Raw genomic sequence first — 21,226 nt, forward strand, 5'->3', positions numbered from 1 at the left:
TTTTTTCAGTGAGGATCCAGTTGCTCAAAGGTTAGAAATCCATAGAATAATTGTTTTTCAATCTGATACAGATGCATTTCGACTGAACACAAAGTGTGTACAGAATGCTCTTTGCATTGCTATCATAGAACGTTTGTTCTCACAATATGCTTCAACAACAAAGCCCTGATATTCACCTGTCCAACTCATGGTGGATACTGAGAACCAACTACTATTAGCCTCTACCAACATGTGAACATGAAACCTACCCCACCTCTCTACTCCCATTTCAGCCCCAACAGTGACCCCTCCAAAGAAGGGAGTCTTTATGTCACCCAGTATACAGAGGTCCAAAAGGTGTACTGCTGATTGATTTCCTGCTTGAAAGAAGGACCGTAAATGCAGTTTAAAAAAAACATTGCCAGGTGTTCGATGACATCAAGATGCTTATCGCAACAAACAACACCTTCAACATTCTCCTTCAATGGCAATGCAAGTCCATAAAAACAGTGTGATAAACTACCTAAAAAACATTGGACATCTCTTGAACACCCATCACACAGTCCAGACTTATTACCATGTGATTTCCACTTGTGAAAGAAGCTTTAGCAGGGGAAATATTTGAAGATTATGCTGCAGTTGAGCATAATGTACACAATTGGTTGTTGGGGCAGCCGTCTTGTTTTTTTTTATGAGGGGAACAGGAAGTTACCTGTCTGGTAGAAAAAAAGTATTTCTGATAAAGGAAACTGTGAAGAAAAATAAGGTAATTTATTTGTAATTTTATCTAATATCAGTAAAGCTATGTAAACAAATTACAATTTATATTTAGATGGCTCATATCTAGCACTAGTTTGTTTGTTCTTTATTTATTCTGAGAAAACTGACATAAGTCCAAATAAACACAAATAAAAGTTTAAGAAACCTGACAAGAGTCAAGTTAAGGAAAAAGTAAAGAAAGTTGGGTTGTTTTTAATAACAATTAAGAATGAACCTACCAACTTTATAACATTTTTGTGCCAAGTGGAACAAAAATGTTATAAAATAAATATAATTTTTAACCAAACATGAAAATCGTTTTTTTATTGAAAAAAAAATTGCACTAACAAAAATAACCAGTAATTAAGAAAAAAATGAGTTTCGAAATCAACAATCTGTTCAGCTTGTGAACAATAAGCAACCCTTTGGTCCAGTAAGGTGAAGATGAGTTTGGTGGTTTTATGAGTTTTGTTAGCTGGTGTTATTGGTGACAAAATTACTGGACTATTTAATTTTGATGAATGCTTCATGGGAAATAACTTACCGTGTCTTTTTTTTGATGAAGTTGTTTTTCTACCAACAACATAACAAATGATCTAAAATTACTTTGAATATTTAATCAGTTTGATAGTAAATTAAATATAATTGCATTAAAACAACCAAAAATGGTTGATCAATTAAATTGTTGGTCTACAAGGTCATATGACCTAATGTCACTCGAACTTGTACCTTTGGTTTTAAAAAAACCAGTTAACAAACAAAAAACAAACAAAAAGTTAATTCAAAAGAACTAATTATGATGACCATTTACAATACAGATACATCAGAAAAAATTTCAGATCAAATAGAGCGTATAACTGCTGATATTTGAATATTACATTAAAAAGAATATGTTGATTTTGGACTTAAAATATTGTTTTCTTTTTCTTTATTATAATTTATATTGAATAGTTAATTGTGTTAAATATTTTTTCAATCTAAGAAAGGCTTGTTTTAAATGTATTTTTATATACCAATTTTTGAACTGTTTTCTCTTTTATTAACTTGACTTATCAAGTTTCTTAAATTTTATTTGTTTTGCAGTTTACTCTGTTTATACAAATTTTCTCAGAATAAAATTCTCTATACATTTTGTTTCAAAGTTGACAGATTAATTAAACAGATGTATGCCAAATCTTAAAAAATACGGTTTTTTTTGACAACCAGTCTTTTGGGTTTACAACAATTGTTACAAATCCAATAATTGTCAGAAAAACTTTATTCATTTTTTAACTCAAAAAAATACTTTCCTGTATAATTTTTGTATTAAGAATTTTTGGTACTATCACATTTGGATGAGATCAGAAAAAATCTTTTACAAACTATAACTCAAAAATGAATTGTTTTAGATCTTGTTTACATGAAATTTTTTTCCATATTTATTGTATGTTTTATTTTATAAAGTAGATAGTGAATTTATGGAAAGGATTCTAAATTTAAGGGTAATTCAGAATAAGAGTATAATGAATTAAATTATTTAAATTCAAAAATGTCACTGTGATTAGATAAAATAATTTATCTTTAGATAAGATAATAGTTTTTTATTATGTCCATCAAATTTAGCTATCTCTAAAGAAATTATATTAATATTGCCATAATAAAGTATAGGCGCAATGCATATATCTGTTTACAAGATTTCTTCTGAGTTGAAATATTACTACCAGAAGAAATATAACTACGAAAAAATCAAAATCTCCAAACTTGAAATGTCCCGTAATTCTGTTCAGAAAAATGTAATAATAATAATAATAAGTCAGTCTCACTAACCAAAAAAATAGCATAAACATAACAGTATAAAAATATGAGGATCATAATTCTAACAAACTGAACCTTCTAATCAGATGTGCAACCCCCCCCCCCTCCACACCCCAAAATATGTGTTGTTAGTTGACAATTTTAAAAAGAATACGCAGTTTAAACAGGGACTAGGATTTTAAATTCTGCAAAGAATTACATGATGACGTATCAAACGATATGAATCATTTCATTTTTTTCATAATTTACAATTATAAACATTGAGTTACCTGAAATATTTGTTAACAAAATAACAGATATTTGCCACTTTGACCAAAGTGAAATATTTCACCAACTGTTGCAAATTTGCTGGGAGAACACAGTAGACATCTGTGGTGAGTATTAATTATTATTTAATAAAAAAAAGCTTTGTTAGATATTTTAGTTTTTCAGAATATCTTAACTTGTTGATTTGTACACCAGACATGTAGATATAGCCTGAATGTAGTAGAATAGATCTAATAGTAGCCAGTTTGAACTTGTGCTGTGTTCAATAAGTCCTTTTTTGAACACACATTTTTAATCTAAGAGTCACTCAAGCATTTTTCAGAAAAATGCAAGTTTTGAATATTATGAAAATTAAACAAGTTTGTTTGGGCAAGATATGTATTTATGATCAGCTGATGCTATATTTCAGTAAAAGAACATTCTACTGTAAATTTACAACAAAAAAAAATGCACTATTGTGATACATTATAGCTATAAAAAGGTGGGCAAGTTACATTTAAATCTAAGTCACATTCTGCTTTGTGATGAGTATTCCAAAGCTGTACATACATACTTTCTATTCTTTAGACTTTAATTTGTTCAATACTGATGTCTCTCAATGAAAAAATAAATGATTACTTGAAAAGCCAGCAGGGTAGAAAGAAGAATAGGCATATTAAGAATTAACAAAATGAAAATCAATTGTATGTACATGTAGTGTTTTATTTCATTTTACCTATATATAAATATGTGATGTAGTGACAGAAAGTGTGAAAGAGGCATATTTCAGACCTTTACATCCTGCCTTTGGTTATAAAGGGCAATACACTCACCTAAAGTCAAGAAAAAGCTTTCTTTGTTAGTCAGAACCACTTGTTTTTTCTCCAGAGGCATGGAAATTAGAAATGTGACAAAATCTATTTCCATAACTTGATGACTAATGTCATCTCAAGAAAATCTCAGATCAAGCTCACAATTACTGTATGCCACTTGGAAAGCTCTAATTTCCCTACAAACAGGCATGACAATATGCAGAAAAAATCTTGTTCAAGGAGACAAAGATGCCACTGTGAACTAATCAAGTATTATGAATACCTCCTGATAGGCTTGATGACTGTCTCGTAGGAAAGAGTCATGATGTAGACCATAACGACCAGATATCAAGCAACCACAATTTATGTGCATAACCAAGTATTGGAAGAATCAGACCTATCTGCTCTGGATTCAAAAAACTAGTTCCAAATTTCAAACATTTTTCTTGCATTTAAAAATTTTAATATTTTCAAGCTTATTTGAATTAATCGTATACAACAAACAAAAGAAAACTTAATCATAATTTTATTAATTAAATTTATACAACACTGGAAACACAGAACATGATATGACTTCATAAAATACACAAGATGTTACACTATTTGAAAGTACTTTACGCTTTTCTAATGATGAAGGTCGCATAACAACAAATATTCAATTTCCATAAAATGAATTCTGTAACTGAAAATAACATTTCTTTTCATCACATTCTGTGCAAATATTTCTTAAATGTTGTATCTACATAAGTCTCCCATTCTGCCGTAAAAAAATTAACGCATATTGGTTTTCCAAGATTATACTTTTTTGCAAATTCCCTGTGAGAAAAATTTCTCCGAGAAATAAAATCACTGAAACAAAAGAAGATTATGAATTTATACAATAATAAGATTTACCTCATTAAATGGTGGTATTTCCAGTAATACTGTTATTAATTTATAGTAACAAAATAAACAATATTTTTAATTACACAAGCAATAGATTTGCTATGTTATAAAGTATATAATCTGTGTTATAATAAGATTTGCTAAGTTATAATCTATTATATTCTATGCTATATGCAACCATTTCAAAGATTCTGAACCTAAGTTTGAAAAAGCTATCAAAAAGTAAAAACAGTTTTGAGTAATTTTATTATCGAGTAGCATTACTTTTATAAGAATGTCTGTGTGACAGTGTATGTCTCTTCTAATTTACAGCTACGTGTTAAATCCAAAATCAGTTTACACACCATTAGTGAAACATGCATTTCTGCATTCGTTCCTTAAATTATAAGAACATTTTATGTTTCTTATCAAACTGATGATAATTGACTGAACCGAATCCAAGCAAATTTCATGAATGATATTTGTCATCTTAACAAAAGATAATGAAAAACTTTACCAGGGTTTTTTTTTAAAAAGAAGTAATTCCAGTTCCAATTATATAAAAACCATTTCTATAACTTATAATTAATTAGACCATTTCCAATAGTACAATTAGTATTAGACTATTAAAAAAGACAAATCAATTATAAATCTCTTGAATATGAAATTTTAATATGTTTTATGGAACCTATCTGTGATCAAATGTCTAAAAAGACTGTTTTTTTTTTTTAGTAAAATTTGTTTGCCTAAACAATTTTACAAGGGTTATTTTTTTTTTAAGGACCGATCGGTTGTGAAATAAAAACCCGTGCAAAAATCGGATGAACCTTTTCGCATATGTGTTGCGCAGCGTCTCTAGTATGGCCTTCAATCACGCCGCTTCACTTCGTTTAGTTCTGAACACGTACCTATCACGTAAACATGTCTACAACAATAGCATCTCCCGCCAAGAGTGAAGTGCGTGCGGTAATTCGATTTCTTCAGGCTGAGGGGTGTAATGCAGCTGAAATTCATCGACGAATAAGTAATGTGTACGGTGAAACTTCAATGAGTGACAGCAAAGTGCGACAATGGTGCAGGAATTTTAAAGCAGGACGTGCAGATGTTCATGATGTAGGCGGTCAGGGAAGGAAGCGAGTGTCAACCGATGAGCGAGTGGATGAGGCGATTCGAGAAAATCGTCGGTTCACAATTTCTGTTTTGAGTGATTCCTTTCCTGACATTTCAAGGTCAGCTCTCTACACCATTGTGCCGCAAACTGTGTGCGAGATGGGTTCCCAAGATGCTGTCCGACCATCACAAAACACTGAGAAATAATTACGTTTCTCCAGCGCTACCACAATGAAGGAGAAAATTTTTTGAACAAAATTGTTACGGGGGACGAGACACGGGTCCATTTAGAAACTGAAGAAACAAAAGAACAATCCAAACAGTGAATGCACTCTCATTCTCCCAGTAAACCAAAGAAGTTCAAGCGAACTTTCTCCAACAGAAAGTGTATGGCTACTGTGTTCTGGGACCGGAATGGAGTTCTCTTGGTGGAATTCATGGAACGTGGCACGACCATCACTGCAGCCTCATACTGCGTGACTCTCAACGTCTACGAAGGGCAATTCAGAATAAGTGAAGAGGAAACTATACATACTACTTAATAATAATTATACTCACGAATTATATATATGTCTCTCTTTGAACAACATTCTCTTTGGTTGCATGTAAACCACACCCACATAACGATGTTTACCTAAAAAAAAAGGGAAGAATTTTATCAAATATACATGCTTATAAATATATATTTGGATAAACAGAAAAGCTAAAAGTAAATGTTTTTTTTTTTCAAATATAATCAGCTTCAGATTGGGTGACAATATTTATTGTTGTGTTGTAATGTACTGTTTCAATAAAAATTGATAACAGAAATGAAGAAATGGTTTTTATTTTTTTAAAAGAAACCCGATTTCAAAATCATACACCTGTCCAACTATACACAGTCAGTGAATGAAATTTGTACCATTTGAAATTACGCATCCTATAGTTTTGAACTGTCCCAGATTGCAATGCTAGCACTCAAATGAATGCTAAACTCAGTTGTAAAGAAAAAGGCACTTATGCAGCAGAAAGTGTTTTGTGTTCTATAATTCAGCAGGACACAATGCGTAATAACAATTCAGGATTGACTGCATACTTTTCAGGATTGATCTATCATTGCTTAGAACATTGTTGTACAAACATATTATAAATAATTTGAAGAATCGAGTTGTTTATATAAGGGAAAGAGTCCAGGACTATATACTACAGACTTTTATACTACAAACTTTAGAGGAAAATGTAAAACAAATTCAAGAAGCTTTTCAGTGAAGCCCAAAAATTGTCTACTGGTCAAGAATTGCACTTGCCAACTGAGAATTTGCAATCCCTCATATGACATGTCGTGTGTTAAGACTACGCATCCATTTCAGGCCGTAAAGATTTTGATTAAATCTTTAATTACATTTGAACTGCTTAGCAGTTATCATATAAAAAATATTTAAAATTTTTGCTAATAAAAGAAAATTAAAAAAAGCAAACGATTATCAAGATATAAAATGATATAGACTATATAAAACTATGATAAATTATATAACTGAAAACTGATATAATAATTATATGATATAAATAAATGATAGAAGATATAAATGATTTAGAAATTAACACGACCATTATTTTCAAACTTGAAAACAAAAAAGATTTTTAAATTTTTTCGTAAAAATTGTCATTTAAATGCGAATATCAAATAAATCTCAATCTGTTCTTGACATATGAATTAAGATGTGGAGAATCCTTTCTTCCTCCAAGGCTGTTAATAATCTTTACAAGGCAACTAACAATCAAAGGCTTATGTGCAATAAGCTAGAATTACCAGATCATCAGCAAACCTTATACAGAACATACAGGTTATTTTTCGTCTTCCTATGCCTATTCCTTCTTCTCTTTCTGCTAATATATTCCTTGTCATATCTTCAGTATAAGTATTGAACAGTGTCGGTGAGAATCATCTCATGTTAGGATCTGCTCAGGCAGTCATATTTTTATTTACTTTTGTTGCTTTTTTGTCTCACACATAATTATTTAATTAACCTTTTTTCTTTCCATTCTGCTACTTGTATTTCTTTTAAAAATCTCTATCACTCTCTCCTATTTGACACTATAAATAAATTGTTAAACTGTACGAGGATAACTGAAGATACACTCTATGGGAGAAAGGTCTTAAGACTTTGTGAAAGCAGTAATGATATCAATTCCAGAAAACTGGAACCAGAAAATGTGCAGAACAAAGAACAATAAATTTAATAGCCTACACAACTAAAATATTGTTAAGAGTTGTAAACTGGAGGTTGTAAGAATAATGGAAGAGAATGCAGGAGAGGACTAACCTGGCTTCAGGAAAGGGAAAGAAACCAAAGATGTCATCAAGCTACTAAGGATGGTTGGAGAAAAATGTTTAAAGAGAGGAAGAGGAACGAATATGTGTTTAATATATTTAGAAAAGGCTAAAATAAAACCATTTATCATTTAAACCATAAATCATTTATTTATAATTTGTTTAGTGTCAAATAGGAGAGAGTGATAGAGATTCTTTAAAGAAATACAAGTAGTAGAATGGAAAGAAGAAAGGTTAATTAAAGAATTATGTGTGAGACAAAAAAGCAATGAAAGTAAATAAAAATATGACTGCCTGAGCAGATCCAGGTTGAGCAGGATGTCCAACATGAGATGATTCACACCGACACTGTTCAACACTTACACTGTTTTCATTTTCCTTTTTCCTTTACTTACCTTAGTTTTCCCTCATTCAGTTTTTCTAAGTTCTATACCCAAACACCTTCACCTTCTCTACTTTCTTTAAAGCTATTCTCATTTCCATCATAAGCAGCACATAATCAGTATTGATATTTTCACTGGTGATCTATTGGCTTTCTCAACAGCATTCCTATACCTTTCATCTACTAAGATATGGTCTATCTGATAGCGAGCTTTGTTTCCAGGGGAACAAAGTGTTCCCACCAGTATATTACAGCAGTCCTTTTCTAATCTTATAACATCTTCAATACTCTCTTACATCATTTTACCTCTTGTATCAGGTGTCCTTTCATTCTTGGTTGAAGGATTTCATTTTTATTCTCTGCTTTTATATATTATTGTTAGTAAATACAATCATTGACCCTTCTCTACCACGGGAAGGTGAATATCAGGAATTTCCCTTCATCAAATACATTTATAGAGGTGGTGTTGTTTAAATGTCCCAAACAGATCTAAACTTACAAGTTAGACCTGTTTGGGAGATTAAAATATGCACAACTGTTATATGTATCAGAATAAATTACCTATAATTTTGTTTATTTTAGTTTTATTATAAAATATCTTAATATACTGTAATGTACATAAAATTTTTTGTTAGGTGAATGTAAATTTACTTAATTATTCTCATTCATATTATCAAATACAGAACTTCAAAACTATAAAATAGTGAAATAATAAAAACAAGCTAAAGAATTAGATTCACAAATAATATTAATGAATTTTCTTATATTACATTAATGTAGTTTTAGGCACAAGAAAATTTTATTGTGTTCCTAATGTAACATTTTATGCTGAATTCAAAAATGTAATCAGAATTTTTCTATCATCCGTCATTTTTATGTGATAACATTTTTTAAATATTGCTTTTTGCAGAATTCTATATATTTTTTACAAACATAACATTATGAAGGCAACAGCTATATATGCATGACGATTCATTTGCTATAGGTTCTGGTATGTCAGCACACAGCAGTCTTCTGAGTCATACAATTAACATATCAGTGTTGTTTAAATGTTTGCTCTATATGCACATACTGTGATTTCATTCTCTTTTATGATCTACAATTGGGTCAAGTGTGCTGTGTTAGTGAATAAATATGCCAAAGAAATGCATACATAATTTGGATAACTTCTGTTACATATGTGTGGATTTGATGTTTAAAAAAACAACAAAGTTTGACTCCACTGGTTAAAAAATGTTATGAACTATATTTTGACTGTAAAGTTGGAATCAAGATAAGAATTGGGCCTCTCACATCTGTTGTATGTAAAATATCTGACTGACTGGCGGTGAGTTTTGCCATACTGATGATGTGGCATGAACTACAAGACCATTTGTCAGATTGTGTTATTTGTATATTACAAAGATAAAAGAAATAAGTAAACACCCACACCCACACAGTGCAGCATCCGAATTTACAATTTGCTGTAAAGCCAGTGCCTCATGGTGAGATCTTACTATACCGCAATCTCCAATACATCCAACTAAAGTTGTGTCTTTTTCATATTTAATTTATCTATCTCTATTTAGCGTCTATCTCATTTAATTCAGATAGAAATTAAAGAGAGATAGAAACTAAAGCTTGACATGAGGAGCAGGATGATCCTACTTGAAGATGAATCTCGTCTATCTCATTTAATTCAGATAGAAATTAAAGAGAGATAGAAACTAAAACTTGACATGAGGCGCAGGATGATCCTACTTGAAGCAGAATCCTCTTCTTTTGAACCTCATCTGATAACTCAAAGTAAATTAAATGACTCAAAGTGAATTATTTGGGATTTTGAACTCATTGAAGAACAAGCCAAGATTTTGGGATCTAGGCTGAAAGACTGGAATCTTCTTCATACCAACACTAAAATGAGTTCCTTTTATAATCATCAGGAAGAGTTTTAAGATCTATATTCTGTAGAAAATAGTTCAGTATACTATGTTGTGTACTGCAGTGTACAGTATCATGACAACTTATGTTGTCATGATTGCACTTCATCATGAACATAACAGTACAGAATGGAGAGTGTTTAGTGATTCTTTGAAAACTAATTTAAAGATTGTAGTTTTGCACAATGGCAACAAATTTATTTCTACGCTATTACCTTGTGTAACTAACATGAAAAAACATATGACAATATAAAAATCCCGTTAGAAAAAATTCAGTGTAACAAGTATCGACAGACTACATGTTACAGTTTAAAAGTTATTGCATTATTAATGTGTTTGCAGTGCAGCTACATTAAATTTTGTTGCTTTTTTCACAAATGGCACAGCAAGGACAAGACAACAAATTATTTCAGGAAGGAATAGTCAAAGTGTGAAACGCTTATACATGGACAGAAAAATGTTGTACATCCCAAACTAGTTAATTCGGAAATGATTGTTCTAGCTCCTCCAATTCATATAAAATTAAGAGCTATTTAGAATTGTTGTTAAGGTAATAGATAATAATAGTGTTGATTTCATTATCTGAAAGAAAATTTTCCTCATGTTACTGAGCTTAAAATCAAGGAAGGAGTCTTTGTGGATCCCCAAATAAGAACTTCGATTAGAGACGGACAATTTGAAAATCTCAAGTCGAAAAGTCAGCATGAAAGTAATTTAAAAGTGTTGTCCAAAAAATTTTAGGAAATCATAAATACCCCGACAATTGTGATACTGCGGCGGAATTATTTCAGTCATACAAACATATGGGGTAAAATATGTCCATAAAATTTTATTTCTTGAATTCATATCAGGATATCTTTCTGGACAATTTTGGCGCTGTCAGTGACAAGCACAGGGAACACTTCCACCACCAAATCCCAAATCTCGGTCAAGGAAAATAGGCACCAGTAACAGTAGAGTGCAAGAATACACACAGGTTATTATCAGACACAAAAGAGGGATGGTCCAGATGCCAAACACACAAAGTAAAAAAATTACTGGTACCACATTTTTGGAAAATTGAGTAATGCCCTGCATGCATATAAATTTTTACAATTCTTTCAAAGTTTACTTGCATATCTCAAAAAATGGTGGGTAACAGCATAAATAAGCTATTTATATATTTGTATTTAGCATAAAATGTTCTATTAATTTATATTTTATTCCTTGTGCCAAAAAAACAGTTTAATTTTGTTTTCCAGTGTTATTAAAGCAAACCTGAATGTTTTAGTGGCCATGGACCAATATAATCTACTAATACATCAGCTCTTTTCATTCCTATGTAGCCTCTAGAATTTACTGCCAAAAAATGTAGCCAATCTCGATGAATAGGTTTGTTTACACTCGGTGAATCTATATCTACAACAAAAAAATTGTAATATTATACTACCTGAAACAAAAATGAGGTAGGCTGTGTGATATGATAAAGATATAAAACAGTTCAAAAATGAACAACATTAATATTTGTTCATAACATCAAAATACATATTTATTTAATGATACAAAAAGATACAAAAGATCTCAAAGAAAATGCATGTTATTGCTACACGACAATGCTCGCCCTCACACCATCCAGCTGACCCAAGAAACCATTGGATAAATGGGTTTGGAGATACTATCACATCCTTTCTACAGTCCAAATTTGGCTTCCTTTGATTTCATTTGTTTGGTCCACTCAAGAAGGCATTAAATGGAAAAAGGTTCAGCAATAACGAGGAGGTCAAAGAATTTGTGGGAAAGTGGCTCAAACAACAAGACAAAGACTTCTTTGCATCAGTTATAAAAAAACTAGTTATTGTTGGGACGCATTAATATTGGTGGGTATTATGTTGAGTAAAAGTCTCATTTTATAAAAATGTGCAGTTTTTTCTACATCAATTTGTTTCTTTAATTATTGAATGACCCTCGTAGATTGCTTTTCTAAATTCGCATTCACCATTCCGATAAAAAGGAAGACTGCTGACCTGATAGCAGCTTTGACTCCCATTCTGAAAAAGTATAAAATGAAATACTTACAGATGGATGATTGTAAGGTGGGGTACAATGGTAAGGTCAAGGCACTGCTAAAGGAATACGATATCAACCACTAATCCACTCACTCTGAGAAAAAAGCCTCTACAGTGGAGCAGTTCAACCGGACATTGAAGACTAAAATGTGGATAAAGTTCACAAAGCAAAGGTCGTATAAGTGGCCAGACTTGTTGCCAAACTAGTACATGAATATAACAACACGATGCATCAGACTATAGGGATGATGCCGAAAGATGTTAATAAAGGCAACGAAGTGTAAAGGATTAACTCTAGTAGACCTGTTAAACATAAAACGACCTAAATTCAAAGTGGACGACCGCGTACGCATAAGCAAGTACAAGAAACCATTCACCAAAGGCTATCTATCAAACTGGTCCAATGAAATCTTCAAGATATACGCTGTGTATACCGAAAGCCGACCCGCAACTTATGAATTGCATCGATGTATACCCTTAAGAACTGCTTTAAATTTCTTATTAATAACTTAAAAACCTGTTTGCAGTTTAATCAAATCAATTTTATGTTGCTATTATAACCTACTTTATGAAAACTGCATAATACAGATGTTTGAAAAATAACCTTATTAACAGAACTGTCTGATGTAATCCATGTACATGTATTACATCAGAAAGTTATGCGATGTATTATATCACATATATATGTGTAGTTGGATAAATAAATAAGTTGTAATTAAAAAATACAGAAGTATAATAAAGTATTATTTCCTAAATATTCTTACCAAATATCATTGCAGTATAATAATCAGTTTCATCAGCATCATACCATTCAAAAAATGGAGGATTCCTTGTGTCACTTGGTTTTAACGTTACACCCAAGTGTGCATCAAATTCTGCAGTCCTATGATACTTAAAATCGTAATACGAGTAGTGTATGAAGAGCATCTGGAAATTTATTAAATTTTCAAGAAAACATATTTTTATCTTGTTGAATTATTATTTTATTTAAAATTATGCTTTTAGTATACATTTACAGTACACTGTTGTTACATTAATTGTTGGTGCAAATCCTATACTCAAATAATAAAATTATTTTATGCTAATTTTATTTCCTACTAACGAATAATATACAAGATTTCCTACAACCAGCGCAACTGAACTATGTATAAACAGATGTTGTCTGTTTATACATAACTATGTCCAGTATTTTGGTAGTGTTTTTAACATTGGTAAAAGAAAGAAATTCATACAAAATAGGTAAAGAAATACTTTTGTATTTGTCTTTCCACTATTTTATTTTTAAAATAATTTCCAGAACTATTTTAATAAGATTTGGCATTTCTTTGTAAAATAATATTATTCTCTAAGAAATAAAGTAACATCAAAATTTTAAATATGTAAATATAAAAATTATGGTCATCCTAATTTTTCATTCCACAGAGTTACAGAAATACTACTGTAAGCAAATAATTGTTTATAAACTTAAAATGTTTAAGAATTTCAGTGTGAACTAAACTTTATTTTAAATATGAATTAAAACAGTGTTGTTACTTGTACATTAATTGTTTTTGTGAATCCTATGCTCAAATAATAAAATAATTGTTTATAATAATAAAATAATAAGTTAAGAAAGGTAAGCAATATTCAAACGAGAAAATAAAATAATTTTCTGCTAATTTTATTTCCTCTACATATTAGTTACACATCTATTAACAACACATATGCCCAAATACTACTGAGATAAATTCTCCACTTTATCAAAAATACTAATTGGAATATTAATCAAAAACAAACAATAAATTTCTTTGAAAATTTGGAAAATTAAACTACATATTGTTGGGTAATATGTATTAATTATTTTTGAAAATGTTGACACTTTTATTTTTCTATAAGATATGGCAAACCTGTATGTATATATTTGATGAATTCAAAACCAAATTGACGTGCCAGAGAAGCAGCTTGCTTTATCATGAAGCTTATCCAAAACATAGATTGACTTCCAGTAAAATGTATATAAAAGAACCATCAGCAGTTGTGCGAGGTAGGAAGATTTTTTTGTCTTCAGTCATTTGACTGGTTTGATGCAGCTCTCAAAGATTCCCTCTAGTGCCAGCTGTTTCATTTCGGTATACCCCCTACATCCTACATCCCTAGCAATTTGTTTTACACATTCCAAAAGTTCCCGGCCAGCACAATTTTTCTCATCTGCCTGTCCCTTCAATATTGAAGTGACTATTCCAGGATGCCTTAATATGTGGCCTATAAGTCTGTCTTGTTTTTTAATTATATTTTCCCAAACACTTTTTTTTCATCAGTTTGCCACAACACCCCTTCATTTGTTACTTTATCCACCTATCTGATTTTTAACATTCTCCTGTAGTACCACATTTCAAAAGCTTCTAATCTTTTCTTCTCGGGTACTCCGATCGTCCAAGTTTCACTTCCATATAGAGCTATGCTCCTAACATATACTTTCAAAAATGTTTTCCTGATTTTTAAATCAATTTTTGATGTGCTATTTGGCATTTTGTATTGCTCCTGCTTCGTCCATTTTTAGTAATTCTTCTTCCCAAATAACAAAATTCTTCTACCTCTGTAATCTTTTCTCTTCCCATTTTTATATTCAGTGGTTCATCTACATTATTTCTACTATATTTCATTACTTTCATTTTGTTCTTGTTTATTTTCATGCAGTAGTTCTTGCATAGGACTTCATCCATGCTGTTCATTGTTTCTTCTAAATCTTTTTTACTTTCAGCTAGAATTTCTATATCATCAGCAAATCATAGCATCTTTATCTTTTCACTTTGGTCTGTTACTCCAGATTTAAATTGTTCTTTAACAAGATTAACTTATAGTTCCATGTAAAGATTAAAAAGTAACGGAGGATAGGTAACATGCTTGTCAGACTCCCTTTATTATTACAGCTTCTTTCTTATGTTCTTCAATTATTACTGTTGCTGTTTGGTTCCTGTAAATGTTAGCAATTGTTCTTCTATCTCTGTACTTGAACCCTAATTTTTTTAAAATGCTGAACAATTTATTTCAGTCTACGATATCGAATGCCTTTTCTAGGTATGCCTTTTTCTAGGTAAATTTAAGTATGTTGGTTTGTTTTTCTTTAGTCTACTATTAATCTTCTACTATTAATCTGAGGCCTAAAATTGCTTCCCTTGTCCCTAAACTTTTCCCGAAACCAAATTGGTCTTCTCCTAACACTCTCCTCTCAATTCTTCTGTACAGAATTCTGGTTAAGATTTTTGATGCATGACTAGTTAAGCTAATTATTCTGTATTCTTCACATTTATCTGCTCCTGCTTTCTTTTTTCGTGACTATAACACTCTTTTTGAAATCTAATGGAACTTCCCATTTCTTGTAAATATTACACAACAGTTTGTGTAATCACTTCCTCACCTACACAGCACAGTAATTCTGCAGGTATTCCATCTATTCCAGGAGCCTTTCTGCCATTTATATCTTTTAATGCTCTCTTAAATTCAGATCTCAGTATTGTTTCTCTCCTTTCATCCTCTTCTTCCTCAACACCAGTTTCTAATTCATTTCCTCCGTATAACTCTTCAATATATTCCACCCACCTATGATCATTCTTTTGTATTATAAATCGATGTACCATCTTTATTTAACACATTATTAGATTTTAATTTATGTACCACAAAATTCTCCTTAACTTTCTTGTGTGCTCCACCTATTTTAATACGATCATTTCTCTTTCCACTTCTGAATATGTTTCTTTAATACATTCTTCTTTCACTAGTTTGCACTTATTGTTTGTAGTATTTCTTAATTATCAATAGTTCCTTTCACTTTCTTCATTATTATCATTCTTATATTTTCTACGTTCACCCATCAACTGCAATATATCCTCTGATATCCAAGGTTTTCTACCAGTTCTCTTTGTTCCGTCTAAGATCACTTCTGCTGATTTAAGAATTTCCTTTTTAACATTTTCCCATTCCTCTTCTACATTTTCTACTTTATCTTTTTTCCTCAGACCACTTGCGATGTCCTCCTTAAAAATCTTCTTTACCTCCTCTTCCTCAAGCTTTTCTAAATTCCACCGATTCATCTGACACCTTTTCTTCATGTTTTTAAACTCCAATCTACATTTCATTATCACTAAAATTATGGTCGCTATCAATGTCTGTCTATGGTAAGCTTTGCAGTCAATGTGCTGATTTCTAAATCTTTGCTTAATGATAATATAATATACCTGATACCTTGCAATATCACCTGGCTTTTTTCATATGTATATTCTTCTATTATGATTTATAAACTGGGTGTTGGCAATTACTAAATTATACTTTGTGCAAAACTCAACAAGTCGGCCCCCTCTTTCATTCCTTTTGATCACCCACAATATTTCCTTTCTTGCTTTTTCCGATGCTTGTATTCCAATCTCCAACTATTATTAAATTTTCAACTTCTTGTAAGTGTTTATTTGCCTCATAAATTTCTTCATATACACACCCCATCATCATCATCATCATCATTATGGGCACTTGTAGTCCGCATATAAATGCTAACAATTGTTATCAGCTAAGGTTTTGATTTTATCCTTACTACAACGATTCTATTGCTAAGCTTTTTGTACTCTAAATACTAAATACTCTACTCTTTTCTATATTTTCTTGTTCGTTATTGAAACCTACCTGCCCTTTATTTGACTCTGAGTTAACTATTCTAAAATCACCTGACCAAAAGTTGTTTTCCTCTTCCCACCGAACCTCGCTAATTTCTACTACATCTACATCTAAACTATCCATTTCCCTCTTTAATTTTTCTAACCTATCAACCTTTTTTTAGACTTCGAACATGCCATGCTCCAACTAGTAGAATGCTATTTTTTAATTTTCTGATGACCCCTTCCATAGTAGTCCCCACTTGGAGTTCCAAACGGGGATCCTAGTTTACCTCCAGAATATTTTACCATGGAAAAAAACCGCTGTAGTTTTCCATTGCTTTCAGCTGCGCAGTATTCAGAAGATTGAGTGATGTTGATATAATCCTCCTGATGTATGCCCTTAACAACTACTGAAAGAACTGCTGCCCCCTTTTAGGAATCATTCCATAGTCTGGTTAAAAGTACCTCTCCGATATGGTTGCACCTTGGGTCCAGCTCTCTGTATCACTGAGCACTCAAGCCCCCTTACTATCCGCAAGGTCTCATGATTTATGGAGAGATATATAATATATAGCTCTAATGAAGCTATAACCAAAAATTTTATTTAGTACATTAGCATCTTGATCTCAAAAAAATATACTCTTTTTTGAAGTTAGGTTCTCATTCATCAGGGAACCTTTTTAATATTAAAATATTCACTAAAATTGATTTTAAATAAATTAAAATCTAAAAATAACCATTTAAATTTTTTTTAATTTAGGAGCACCCCTATCAGGGGAGGATATTAAGTTATTTTAGTAATATTAATTTTCAAAAAAATACATTTTGAGCATTACAAATTTGAAATAACGAAAAAAAGTTTTTTTTCATTTTGTGGTCTCCCATACTCAAGGGAGGTAAAGTTAATCTTTTAAGAAAATAGTCCATCCCTAAGTGATGATAAATTAAAAAAAACTTTTTAAAATTGTTTAAAAAATACAAAGATGTAGACATAATTCTGAATAAATTAAGTTGTAATTTTCTAAGAAGGGATGAAAAGCCTTGGTTAAGTTTTTTTATCTTTAACTATTAAAGAGCAAGGGCTATAAAGAAATTAAGATTTTTACATTTTAAATGCAATGGGTAACTTGCAAGAGAATTTAAATTAAAAAAAAATTTTTTTAATTCTGGTATTTATGTAGTAGGCTACATCTACCAATGCAGTTAGTTAATTAGTTAGTTCTTAGATGGCACCACTAAAATGCTATATTGAAATAAAATAAATGATAAAATTAAAAATTTTTTAAAATCAACAAAGCTGAAGAAACATATCTACTGCAGTGCTCCCAGGCGGCTTATAACCATAAAAATAATCTAAGAACCTGCTCTGAGGTGATACCTATGTAATGCAAAAAACTGCATCAAAATTGCATCTACTGCACCACACACCGGTGACCTATATGTAAAACGTGTCCAAGAACCTGCTCTGAAGTGATAACTATGTAATCCAAAAAACCACATCAAAATCAGTTCAACAGTTTTTGAGGAACACACACACACACACACACATACAACCTCTTACCCCAAACGCATATGACATCTCTGTTCCAACATGGGTAAAAATGAGCTTTTTAAAGTACATGTATATGTATGTATATATATATATATATATATATATATATATATATATATACATACATATAAATAAAGTTTATATATTCAACTTATGTCAGTTTAAAACTATATACAGAGTGTCCCACAAAGAAATGGAGAAACTTATGTTCTACTAGTAAAAATAATGAAAAAGATTCATCTACATGCAGATCTGGCCAGTGAAAAATTTTAACCAGATTTCAGCTCTTCTAATAAAAGGAAGCCCTACTGTAATTTTTTGGACCCAAATTAAGGGGTAAAGTTGATAGTTTCTTTTGTAATTTGAGCTGGAGAATAGGATAAAACAAGTCCTATAACTCCCAATAGTTTTTAATATATTTGTTGTAAAACACAAAATTTGGTGTGAAAAACAAGTTTTTTTAGGTTTGTAGTACAATAGGTTTGTTAAATGACTAATAAATGCAATAGGTTTAGTAATAAAATCTAGAATTTTATTCTGAGAAAATTATTGTAAATACAGCCAATAAAAAGTAAATAAAAACTTTTAAAAATCGGTCGTTTATTTAAGTAAAACAGACAAAAATTAGTATTATTCTTTCTGTACCTAATAAACATTCTTCTGTGTATGAGCAATTACAAACAAAAGGGTCATTTCCAAAATGTTCGTTTTCTGTTGAATTCAAAGTAAATCATTGTGTTAATGATGAACAACATATGATTCAGCACAGTTCAGGCATTAGTACAAGGCAAATTTCATTTCACACTGGTTTGTCAAAAAACAAAGTGCGGCATTTCCTACAAAAAGAAAATCTTTATCCTTTCTGCCTGCAGAAGGTTCAAAATTTGCCTCCAACAGATTACCCCCAGCGCTTAAACTTTTGTCTTTGGTTTCTAGACAACACTGATAAGTTTTATTTACTTTTACGAGGAACAGAGTCTTCAATTCTAAAAATAGTCATTTATAGAGCGATACAAAACACATGGTTCTGTGGAAAGTAGTTTCCAACATAGATTTCACATTTATGTTTGGTATGACACCTCTACTGAGATGTAATACATTATATACTTTGTCAGTATTGATACAGTGATAGCATGGCATTAAATAATTACAATTTTTCAGACTTTCTTAATTCTTTTTATTTTCCATTTTAATATGAACTATAACAGCATGAACTACTATTTGAACAAGTTTCACCTTCTGTTTACAGTATGATTAGTCCTGAGTGTTTGTTGATCAGCTTCAATTTCTGGCCATAATTTACACAACAAAAACCAAAATTATCCTATTTCAATGTTTTTTTACAGATGCCTTATTTCATTTTCTTGCCAAAAATAATAAATTATCTGTCAGATAATCACCTATATATAAATCCATTTTTACTACCTTTTTCTGTCTGAGGAGTGCTTGAAATATCCAATGCACGTTTGCAGTGATATAAACATAATATGTAATGGTGCATTTTATAATGTTATGATGGCACCTTAAAAACAATCATATCCAAAAAGAAAAATACAGTGTCAAAAAATAGCTTATAATACTAATTAATTTACAGTAATATAATAATAAACTTACCCCACAAGTCTGATATGGCATTTCATCAATAACATAAGGTATAAGGTGATGATTAAATATTTCAGTATGATTAGGGATCCGTGACTGAATTTCATCAGTATTTAATACGGAGGCACTATTATCATGTACAGAATAAAAATCACCATGAATAAATAGTAATAAATTACTGCAATAAATATATAATGTAACAATTTTTTACACCATGTTTAGAGTTAAATAATGACACGTTAATCACATTGTATTATCATTAATTCTATGAGAATCAAATATTCTGATATGAATAACAAATATAAGATAATTTTGACATTATCTGAATGAATTAATAACGATAATAATAGTAATATTAATTTAAGGTAGACCCTATAAACTGTATGAGTGTGTGTGTGTATATTAAATAATATACATGTTTATATTTAGATTCTATTAAATAAACCACCAAATACAGAATACTGAGATAAGACGTATCTAACCTTAATTTTTCATGAAACTACTTTTACAGGATCCCGCATCCATGGTCATAATTGAAATAATTTTGTTATTGTATAATAAACATTTTAAAATAAAAATATTAAAATAATGAAAATCTATTACAGTTCTCATAAGACTGTCTCCCTCAAACACTGATGGTTTATCAGATTGAAATTTTGTTTGTATTTAAATATATAATAATTTTGTAATTTATTTAATTTATATCATATTTATTAATTTATAAATTTGTGTTAATATCAGAAATAGAATGTTTAATGTTATTACGTAGATGGGTCTGTGATATTAGATAAAACTAATCTATTATTTTTGTAATTTCTATGATGTTAAAGAAATCTAGTTTTAAAGAATCTATTTGTTTTTCCTATATAATAATACAAATACCATTAAAATTATTAAATTTATTTTATAAATTTCACAGAGATTATTTTATTAATTTTGTTTTTTAAATATTTTATTATTGTGTTTTGATGTGTTTATGATGTTTATTTCATTATTTAACTCTGCTTTGTTATTATGTGTATATTGATTGCTCTGTTAATCAATTTTGTGTAAGTGTAAATTTTATGAGACCAAGGGTAATATGATTTTTCTGAGTTATAACATTCGCTGTAGGTTTTCTATTTACTAATGTTTCAGTTTGTTTGCACTTGTTTATTTCAATAACAACATCTAAATAATTTAACATTCTATTATTATCTACTTCAAATTTTGAATTTTAAATTTCT

General features: G+C 30.4%; 2 protein-coding genes across 2 annotated transcripts in view; both read right to left on the minus strand.

Moving 5' to 3' along the window:
- Window positions 1-4,098: 4,098 nt before the first annotated feature.
- LOC142324764 (protein D2-like) lies at window positions 4,099-20,243 on the minus strand. Its single transcript, XM_075365731.1, has 5 exons — window positions 20,013-20,243; window positions 12,986-13,148; window positions 11,434-11,574; window positions 6,123-6,198; window positions 4,099-4,439 (listed from the first exon to the last, which is right to left on the minus strand). The coding sequence occupies exons 1-5, from the start codon at window positions 20,031-20,033 to the stop codon at window positions 4,295-4,297; spliced, it is 546 nt and encodes a 181-aa protein (XP_075221846.1). The 5' UTR covers window positions 20,034-20,243; the 3' UTR covers window positions 4,099-4,294.
- The window catches only part of LOC142324763 (uncharacterized), a 101,010-nt gene continuing 99,401 nt past the window's right edge, over window positions 19,618-21,226 (minus strand). Inside the window, exon 13 of the transcript XR_012756387.1 lies at window positions 19,618-19,920. The gene's annotated coding sequence lies outside the window, so the exon portion shown is untranslated. The remainder of the gene's footprint in view (window positions 19,921-21,226) is intronic.

Source organism: Lycorma delicatula, chromosome 5, assembly GCF_047948215.1.
Source record: "Lycorma delicatula isolate Av1 chromosome 5, ASM4794821v1, whole genome shotgun sequence".
Taxonomy (NCBI): domain Eukaryota; kingdom Metazoa; phylum Arthropoda; class Insecta; order Hemiptera; family Fulgoridae; genus Lycorma; species Lycorma delicatula.

Bases quoted from the DNA above. Each gene is read 5' to 3' on its own strand.
- LOC142324764 (XM_075365731.1), bottom strand. From the start codon at position 20,033: ATGCCATATCAGACTTGTGGG. The intron at 13,149-20,012 runs GTAAGTTTATTA...ATAAATTTCCAG, and splicing joins TGCCATATCAGACTTGTGGG to ATGCTCTTCATACACTACTC. The intron at 6,199-11,433 runs GTTTGCTTTAAT...CTTTTTTTTTAG, and splicing joins ATGGCCACTAAAACATTCAG to GTAAACATCGTTATGTGGGT.